Raw genomic sequence first — 10,009 nt, forward strand, 5'->3', positions numbered from 1 at the left:
GCTTTCAGGGGTTGTTTCTGTTTCGATAAAAGAATGCTTCTTCACACAGATGTTAAAAAGGAGGTCAAGTTGGCGTGCACCAAGAAGCATCGAAACAACAATGTCTCTGAAAAAATTAAGAGCTGTAGAAAAGTAATGTCACAATGGAAGAAGAAGAGGGTTTTCAACGCAAAAGACAAGATTCATCTCATTCATGAGAGGCTGGAGTGGTTTCAGTCCAAGTCTTACCCCTGTACTTTCGTGATTAATAGGATCAAGAAGGAGCTGATACTAGCGTACAAGGAAGAAGAAATGTACTGGAATCAAAAGAGCAGAGACCAATGGCTTGTTCTAGGGGACAGGAACTCCAAATTCTTCCACTCCTCGATCAAAACAGGAAGATCTCGGAAACATATTACCAAATTGAAGGACGATGATGGCAATGCTCATTGGTCAGATGCAGCGAAGGCGGAAGTGGCTACGGCCTATTTCTCTAACCTTTTTAAGTCGTCAAATCCTCGTTCCTATGCTCATGTATTCCAAAGCATGCTTCCTAAGGTGACTCAAGGAATGAATGGTGCTCTGATCAGTGATGTTTCAAAAGAGGAAGTGAGGGAGGCAATTTTCTTGATTCAACAAGAAAGTGTGTCAGGTCCTGACGGCATGACAGCAGTGTTCTTTCAGAAATATTGGGAGTTTGTGGGGGATGATATCACAAGAGAAATCCAACAGGTGTTTGCTTCGGGTTATCTGCCAGCGGATTGAAATTATACTTACATCTGCTTACTGCCAAAAATCCCAGACCCCGAAGTCATGTCTGATTTGAGACCAGTCAGCCTCTGCTCTGTTCTCTATAAGACAGTTTCTAAGATTCTCGTGCACAGACTCCAGCCCTTTCTTCAGGAGCTCATCGGGATCAATCAATCTGCATTTGTGAGTGAGAGACTCATACAAGACAATATCATCATTGCACACGAAGCAGTACATGCGCTGAAGGTGCATCCACTGGTTGCGTCGGAGTTTCTAGCAGTGAAAACAGACATTTTCAAAGCTTACGATCGGATTGACTGGAGTTATCTTAGAGCTTGAATGTCTGGTATGGGATTCCACGAGAAATGGGTCAACTGGATAATGATGTGTGTATCTACGGTGACGTTTTCTGTTCTCATTAACGACCAACCCTTTGGTTTGATTACCCCTCAGCGGGGCACAGACAAGGGGATCCGTTGTCACCATTTCTTTCCGTGCTTTGTACGGAAGGGTTGTCACACTTACTTGACGTAGCAGAGAGGAATAACTTGATAGAGGGGATGCGTTTCTCTGAGGCTGGACCTTCGATTCATCATCTCTTTTTTGCTGATGACAGCCTCTTCATGATCAAAGCTTATGTACAACAATGCCAAAATCTAAACCGGATTCTTCAGTTCTATGGAGAGGCTACGGGGCAAGTTATTAATTACCAAAAGTCGCCATTAATTTTGGTGATCATGTGCTAGAAGAGATCAAGATTGCCATAAAAGGAATTTTGAACATATCCAATGAAGACGGCACCAGTAAGTATCTAGGCCTCCCGGAATGCTTCTCTGGTTCCAAAGTTGAGTTGCTGTCTTACCTTAAAAACATGACACAAGGGAGACTAGACGGATGGTACTTTCGAAAATGGTCTCAAGCCGGGAAAGAAGTGTTTCTCAAATCCAAGGCGGCCTCACTACCTGTCTTTGCAATGTCATGTTTTCGCCTTCCTAAAACTGTCATCTCCAAGCTATCAAGCATAATGTCAAATTTCTGGTGGAGCTCGGATGAAGGAGCGAAGAAGATTCATTGGATTGCTTGGGAGTGGATGTGCCTACTAAAATCTTTTGGTGGAATGGGTTTCAAGGATTTAGAGAGTTTCAATCAAGCCCTTCTAGCGAAACAAGGATGGAGACTAGTCAATCAACCGGAGTCCTTGTTGGCCAGATTCCTGAAGAGTAGATATTTTCCTCATGAAAATTTTCTATCAGCTATTATGGGAACTAGACCTTCTTTTGCTTGGAGGAGCCTTTTGTATGGTAGAGAATTGCTATCTCAACGCTTAAAACAGGAGATTGGCAATGGGAAGGACACAAAAGTGTGGTTAGATAAATGGATAGATGACCCTCAGGAGGGTTTAAGACCTCCCTGGAGAAAGAATCATAGTTTTGATGTCAATCTGATGGTCTCATCGCTCATTAACCCTGATTTGAGAAGATGGAATCTATCAACGTTACAAGAGATCTTCGTTCCAGGAGATATTGAACTCATTTTGAAAAGGCAACCGGTAGTGGGAAGGGAGGATTTTCAGTCATGGAAATTTCATAAGAAGGGGACGCTGACGGAAAAATAAGCCTACTGGCTAGCATGTGACCTGAAGACGAAGTTGAAGTACCAGGAAGTCCTTGCTCTGCCTTCGCTGAATCCACTGAAAGAACAGGCCTGGAAGGTTTTGACAACGCCAAAGATCAAAATCTTCTTATGGAAAACATTGAGTGAAGCTCTTCCAATTGCAGATTTGATCATCAAAATAGGAAGGAAGGTAGACGATCGATGTCAAATATGTGGTTTGGAAGGAGAGGACATAAATCACATGCTGTTCAGCTGCACTTTTGCTCGTCAAGTTTGGGCTTCATCAAACATTCCCTCTCCACAAGGAGGTTTTCATAACTCCTCGGTTTTTGAAAACTTGACTTTTATTTTTCGCGTGTCTAAACTCAGAAAGGTTCCCTGGAAGATAAGAGGGTGTGGCCGTGGGTGGTGTGGAATATTTGGAAATGCAGAAACAGTCTAGTGATTGAGGGGAGGAGATGGTCAGCTCTAGAGACTATACACAAAGCAAGAATGGAATCGGAGGAGTGGTTTCTTGCACAAGTTGTAGACAAGGAATAGAGTCTAAGCAGAACGAAAATCCCCCTCTCACAAAGATAAGGTGGAAACCTCCTCCTAACCAATGGTTGATGTGCAATTTTGCTAGTGATTGGAACAAACTGGAGAAATCAATGGGGGCTGCGTGGGTTGTAAGAAATCATAGAGGCCTGGTCTGGTGCCACAGTAGAAGAGCTTTCGCAAATATTGTATCAAAGGATGAGGCGAAATTGGAAGCTTTCCTGTGGGCAGCAGAAAGTATGACAAGCCATAAGTTCAACAGTGATAATGGCAGGAGAAATGGAAGAGATGTTCGGAGCTGTTACAAGACCGAAAGAATGGCCATCTTTTGGTTTCCATCGACAAGAGATTATCACTAGTATGGCAGGAATCCAGGATTGGAAGCTACAAGTGATGAAAAAGGAAGCTAACAGAGGAGCGGCTTTCATCGCAGAAAGAGTCAACAGCTACGGTTTGGTGCAGTCGTACGTTGCGACGGGCCACCCGGATTGGTTGTTTGAATTCTTTGTGAATGAAAGTCAGTTCCTCTAACAAGTTTTCTGAGAATGGGATGTATGTGCTTAACAAGCTGGTATTGTATTGGGCGTTTTTTTGGGTTGTTTGGGAGGTTGCAGGGGTCTGTCCTGTTTTATGTGGGTGAGGAGTGTGTGATGTTTGTGTGTTTGAACTCTGTTCCCTTTTTCATTAATATATTTCTTGAAGGAAAAGAAAAATATGAAGGCTAAAGATGATGTCATAGGATTATAAATAGAGAGGTGATTATGCTGGTGAGGGCATCCAAAACACAAAAGACCAAAGAGAAAGAGAGCTAAAGAGAGATCGGGTAGAAGAAACTTAGGAGCCATTGTTGGAGTCATGTCTCTTCGGGACAGAGTTTCTTTGATCTTACTTATTCTATGTTGTGTCTTCCTATTGAGCGCTTAGAGCGATTTTGTAAACCCTTTGATTGATAGTGCATGTTGTGGGAGACGGTTCCTACCCCAGAGGTACCGCAAGGGAACTAGGTTAAAAATCTTGTATCGTTAGTTAAGCAATCAAAAGATCGATAAATTCCTAATAGAGTAGTTCATATATAAAGATTTCACTTAAGGTCACATGGATATATTGATTTCGGCTTTTGAGTGGCATGTTAACCCACATGCTACTCTCTACTTTTTTCTTAGATCTAATTTTTGTTGGGTGGAAATGCTGCTGGATCCGTCTACTCCTTCGACGGCTGGAGTTTTCCTATCCTTTCTTCGTCCGCATTTGCACTTAAGTGACAGTCGAGTTCGGTTTCAGAGTGGATATTATGATTTTAAGTGTACATGATCGATAGTTACGGATATGTTTATAATATTTTTTTTTCTCTCTTTAAAAATCTCCCATTTTTCTAGTTAAAAAAAAAAACAAAATCTGCCGTTTTGTTTGTCCCTATAATCAATGGAAAATATTCTGTGTGGTTGCCTTTCAATCCCGACTTTTAGCTAGTCTACTGTCGTTTGGTTTGTTTAGTTGTTGTTGGTGTTTGTCATTGTGTCTTGTGTACAGAGCCGGATTTAAGGGAAGGAAGATGAAACGTTTGAATGGCCCCTAGTTTGTGGCACACCCAATTTTCTTTAAAAATCATTATATATATATATATAATTGTAGTTATATAAGTGTAAAATATATAATACATAAAAGTGAAAAGCAGTTTATAAAAATAGTAATAAGATAACAAACAGATTTTAGGTTCTATAATTTATATATGAATAAATTTTATAATGAAACTACTAATATAAAGAAAATATTATGTTTGTTAGTAAAATTCTTATTTTTTTCTTTCAAATGAATAAAAACCAAGTTTTGATAAAAAATCATATTAATATTTATATAAAAGTGAAAATATATTTTTATCTCGAATAAGGTCCCGGAAAATCTCAGGACGTCGTCTACTTGTGTATTAGTGTGTTAGTTTGTTACTAGGTTGTTTGTGCATTTAGTTAGTTTGTATATTTTGAATTTAAGTGAAGACAGCGGTTTCAGTGGTGAGGAGAAGCTGGAAATTTTGGTTTCCCACCCCGATTAACAGAAACTAGCCGGTGATCACGAATGTCGGATCCAAACTCTGACAAGTGACTTATCTGTACGTTATTCGGAGTCGGAAATTTGCGAAGTAACTCGACTGTGTGCTTCGGACATTTATACAATTTTATGACGTTCGGATTTTATTCGAATGAATCATCATTGTACTCACTGCTTATGATTCTTGGAGATGATTCAATAAAATGTTTTAAAGAAAACTATATATGATCAATTAGAGAATCTAGCTTACTTTCAGATGTCACTGTCCTGGTTTTTTCTAAACCGGGTTATGAATCAGTTAATAGACATATAAAACGAAAACTAGATTTGACCCGTATTTTAAAACCGGGGGATTATCGTTTTTAGAAAATTTAATTACAAAGAAACATAGGGAGTGATTTTTATTGGAAAACAATATAATTATGATCTAATGAAATTAATAGATGTGATAATTACATTGTTTGTATTATAAATGGAGTTAAGTTCGCTAGTCATTGCGTTCTGCTTGACCTGCTAATCCATTTGTCGAGTTATTTTTTACTCAAAATTTTGATTCGTATTAACCTCCGAAAAATAGTGCACCCACACCCCCTAGATTTACGGGGATAATTTAAATGTTAATATAATAATTATTTTAATAGTATACTAACTATTTTTTATATGAATTAATATATATATATATATATATATTATACATATATTATTTTAGTATTATATATATTTTTCAGACATTTTTCTAACAATTATTTTGTGGGTTGGCGGATATCTGTGATTTAAATTTAGCTGACCATCATCTTTTGAAAACCGACGCATTTGCACTCCCATGTTAAACTTTTTGAATTGGTCGACCCACACCCGCCACGCAGCAGATAAAACAGGACGGGACCCGCAAGTAAACACTTAAAATTCTACCTCTAACAATAAAATCTAACTATCTCGCCTAATCTAAACGATTTTTAATACAAAATATATACTTACATTCAAACCATAATATCCCCTTTGATATATATATATATATGTATGCTATTTTGAAACTATAACAAAATATTACTGAATCTTCAACTAAATAATTATAATGTTTACACATTATTGTTTCCTTAATATCTTAGAAATATAAGAGTTATTGATAATTTAATAACCAACCAAAGTCACTAACTGAAAATTCATAATAATTTCATCTAATATAAACGATATTGAATACATAATGCTATATGCACCGATGCTATACTCAATACTATTAAATATATAGGATGCTATTAAACTTTGGAAGTGTGACATATATATTATATGGTATTACTGAGTTAAAATCTACATTATCTTTTTTGTTCTAATTGTTTACGTAAGCTAATTCATGCCCAGATAAAAACAACTCTAAGCATGTATGGTATGTAAAAATTAAATAACTGTGATATGTATATATAGTATAACCTCTTTAAATTAATAATCTATAAATTAATATATACTAAAAATCTCTATAAAATAATATGATTTTATAGTTCCAAATTGATTTTTTGATTCAATTAGTATATCGATAAATTAATAATCTTTATAAATTAATAAAAATTTATAATTTTGGTGTATTCCCAACATTATTAATTTATAGAGATTTCACTGTATATCACGTGTTGTTAGATTACATAGGGATAGACCAGAGAAAAAAATTGGTTAAATGAAAGGGTACAGTAACCTTTTATAAGTAGCTTTCTAAAACACCTTCTATTTTGATAGTATAGATAATTGAAAACCAAGTCAATATGGGCAAAGTATTGGCAGAAAAGCAAAGCTTAGTTTCTATGTTTTCAGTTGGAAAACAAATTGTGTAAAATGTCCCCAGAGTTGGTTCTTCCATGCTTTACAGTTTCTCTTATAGATTAAAACATAACCAAATATGTTACAAAAGGAAAAAAGAAGAAATGAAAAGAGAAGCAAATCGAAGTTTTATGAACCATCATGATGCATGTATGTGGTTAAAAAACTACCATCGCTTCTATTGCCTCGGCCAAATGATAAAAAAATAACTTGCAAAAAAACGGAAGAAAATAAAATCAACAATTTTTTTCTGTATTTGTCTATGTCTTTTGGTTTAACTCACCACCTTCAGCTTCTTCCATATTGATCCGACCTGAAGATAATGTTCAAACTATCACTCGTTTTTCCTTTTCACTTAAACAAATGGAGACTATGGCGGTTTGCTATATTTCGTTACGTACCTAACAATGATATCAACGATGGGGCGTCCCCTGATCCATTTGATTTCATGTCCGCACCTACGTTTGAATGTCACAGCTAAAACTTAGATCTAGTCTAGCTTAGGAGTAAGTTATCAGCAAACACATAATCAATAGAGAAAGAAAGAAAGTCACCTGTATTTTCCATTGATCTTGTGATGTCTGACTTCTTAAATGTAAATCCTATAAAGTTATTGTCCTTTGACGTCAACATCTGCTCAGCCCATAGCACCAAAAGTTACTATCTAAACTCATTAACATTTTTTTTTCTTTCTTTCTAGGTTATGTTAATACTCTTATTCATAACAAAACAGAATCTGCTATAGGAATCAAGTGGAGTGCGTTACCTTTCTCCAAGGACCAACTTGTGGTGCGTCAGATGGCGATCCTTCAACCTACAAGATTTTTAAAAGAAAACTTGATGAGGATACCGGACGACTCTTTATGTTTAAGCAGTTCTTACACAAGATACAGGTACACTAAAACATGTCATAAGAAGCATTTTAAGATTCCATCTAACTTACTTCAGGGAACTTCTCAAAATTTTGTGTGTCTAGTTCTCCATCAACAGTTGGTCTATAAGCTGCCTCCATTTCATACAGTTTGTCCCATTCGGTGCCGTTGAACCACGGATGCATCTGAAACAATATCAAAATCGAATTTCAATAATCTCAAGGCTGAAAAGTGAGGAAAATGAAATTGCATCTTTGAGTATCTTTTTTCAGGATTCTCACCTTTATCTCCTCAGCACCTCTGGTTCCCAACCTCGACTCAACATCACATAGCAAGCGACAAATCAAGTCCCTGGCTTCGTCAGATATTTTCGGTTCTTCAGGGAATTTCAAGCAAACCCTCCAATTAATTATCTGAGAAAGTAAGTACAAGTCTTTATAATTAAGACTGAATATTTCTCTAGAAATAATAAAAATGCATGACTATATAAACACCTTACCTTGCGGCATGTTATACGGGGGTCATCGGAACAGAATGGAGGATACCCAACTAACATCTCATACAGAATTGCTCCGAGAGACCACCAGTCACATTCCATTCCATATCCTTTCTTTAGTAGTACTTCTGGAGCCATGTAATCAAGAGTTCCGACGGTTGAATAAGCCTATAAAAATGATTAATACCACTAATGATCTTTTAGCAAAGAAAGAGTAAACCTATGTGATTCAATTAGGGAACAAGCATAGATACCAATGCGCGGCGATTGCGCTTCCACTGCAGCAACTGTTCTTTAGGCATTTGCCAGGGTGCTTTGTCAGAGTCTGCTTTTCCTGACTGGCTCTCTGCTTCCTGAGAAAGCATTTCTTCGTCTTCTAATAGCAGTGAAGAATACTTATCATCTAATGGCTTACATAAACCAAAATCTGAAAGCTTCAAATGCCCGCTTTTGTCTAGTATCAAATTATCAGGTTTGATGTCCCTACAGGCAAGAAGAAACAAACTCAAAATCAAGAACCATCTATCTATAATTCATAAAAGAAGACCCGATGTCGATGTTTATTATTATACCTGTGAACATAGTTGTGTTGATGGATTGAATGAATAGCAAGAATGCTCTCGGCGATATAAAAGCGGGCAACATCTTCGGCAAGAATGTCTTCTCTCATGAGTAAAGTCATGATGTCACCCCCAGGTAAATACTCCATGATAAGATACAAACACTCAGAATCTTGGAAAGAGTAGAAAAGCTTGACAATGTAACGGCTGTCAACCTCTGCAAGTAAGTTCCTCTCAGACCTTACATGCTCAACCTAGAGAGAGAGAAAAAAACAAACTAGTCTATAAACATGTTACAGTTCCCATGATTAAAAAAATAAGTACCTGTCCACGGCTAAGCATGTCAGTTTTTTTCAGTTTCTTCATGGCATAAACCTCACCAGTAGATCTCAAACGGCATAATCTAACCTGAGATACAGTTTGCATAGATTAGACATAATCAATTTGTAGGGTAGATAACACTGTTATATGTAAAAATGTACCTCACCAAAGGCACCTTTGCCAATAACAGTCAATAACTCAAAGTCATCAATCCCAATTTTACGTCTCTGAAGCCTCATATACTCGGTCTCTCGGCGAGCAAGACTCCTCATCATCTCGTCTTGTTCCTCAACAGGAAGCTGAGCTTCTTGCACTTTCCTCTGAAACTCTCTGCGTCTGTGGATGAAGCAAAACATTTTAATAGAATCAAGTAATCCGAAACGAAACAATAATTCATATGAAGGAAGCTAACGAACCTCTCCATACGTTCGTGCAAGCCTTGCAAGTAATTCTTGTAATGATTCTCGATGAACTGCTTCGCGGCAGCTGCTTTCTGACGCGTCACCGGAGACGAAACCGCGGATTCTGACTCCAATTCGAATCCCCGACCAGGCTTCGCGTTTAGACCGCCGACCCGGACGGTTCCATCGGCACCTCCTTCCATTCGAACCAGATCGAGGCGTAGAGAGGAGGAAGAAAACCAAATTAGTGTTATCGTTCGTGGAGAAAGAGAAGAAGAAGAAGAAGAGTGAGATTTTTTTTTACTTGCAGAGATCTAAATAATGAAGAAGAGTAAGTAATCGAGGAGAGATCTAAATGAGCTGTTTAAAGATGGAAAGGAGGAAGAATGTGGACTTTTTTTTTACTTGCAAAGCTGTCTCCTGTTTGGTTTTTTTCATTATTTATTAATTAATACTAGTTAATAGCAATAAACAATTAGATAAATATATTTGTTTTTATAGAGCTTAATATGAAGCAAAAATGTCGGAATGTAGTTGTTGATCTTCAAGTTTGGTTAGGTTATGAGCATGTCCACACTGTCAATCCTATCGGATACAGTGGAGGTCTTGCAATTTTGTGGAAGA

General features: G+C 37.3%; 2 protein-coding genes across 2 annotated transcripts; one reads left to right on the forward strand and one right to left on the reverse strand.

Annotated features, from left to right (window-relative positions):
* Window positions 1-1,600: 1,600 nt before the first annotated feature.
* Window positions 1,601-2,344, forward strand: LOC108829491 (uncharacterized mitochondrial protein AtMg00310-like). Its single transcript, XM_018603144.1, has one exon. The coding sequence runs from the start codon at window positions 1,601-1,603 to the stop codon at window positions 2,342-2,344; it is 744 nt and encodes a 247-aa protein (XP_018458646.1).
* A 4,348-nt stretch (window positions 2,345-6,692) lies between these two features.
* On the reverse strand, window positions 6,693-9,759 carry LOC108829487 (uncharacterized). The gene is made up of 12 exons (XM_018603141.2): window positions 9,401-9,759; window positions 9,146-9,320; window positions 8,988-9,071; window positions 8,676-8,917; window positions 8,358-8,586; window positions 8,107-8,271; window positions 7,889-8,020; window positions 7,679-7,792; window positions 7,502-7,549; window positions 7,290-7,368; window positions 7,137-7,193; window positions 6,693-7,048 (listed from the first exon to the last, which is right to left on the reverse strand). Exons 1-12 carry the CDS (start codon window positions 9,586-9,588, stop codon window positions 6,996-6,998), a joined length of 1,566 nt encoding a protein of 521 aa, XP_018458643.1. The 5' UTR covers window positions 9,589-9,759; the 3' UTR covers window positions 6,693-6,995.
* Between the last annotated feature and the right edge of the window lie 250 nt (window positions 9,760-10,009).

The sequence above is a fragment of the Raphanus sativus genome, chromosome 4, assembly GCF_000801105.2.
Source record: "Raphanus sativus cultivar WK10039 chromosome 4, ASM80110v3, whole genome shotgun sequence".
In the NCBI taxonomy this organism is placed as follows: Eukaryota; Viridiplantae; Streptophyta; class Magnoliopsida; order Brassicales; family Brassicaceae; genus Raphanus; species Raphanus sativus.

What these genes read in the sequence shown, in the direction of transcription:
- LOC108829491 (XM_018603144.1), top strand. Translation starts at nt 1,601, where the DNA reads ATGACACAAGGGAGACTAGACGGATGGTACTTTCGAAAATGGTCTCAA.
- LOC108829487 (XM_018603141.2), bottom strand. Translation starts at nt 9,588, where the DNA reads ATGGAAGGAGGTGCCGATGGAACCGTCCGGGTCGGCGGTCTAAACGCG. An exon ending in TTGCACGAACGTATGGAGAG is followed by an intron (nt 9,321 to 9,400) that starts GTTCGTTAGCTT and finishes CTTCATCCACAG; the next exon opens with ACGCAGAGAGTTTCAGAGGA. An exon ending in AAGATCAATGGAAAATACAG is followed by an intron (nt 7,194 to 7,289) that starts GTGACTTTCTTT and finishes ATTCAAACGTAG; the next exon opens with GTGCGGACATGAAATCAAAT.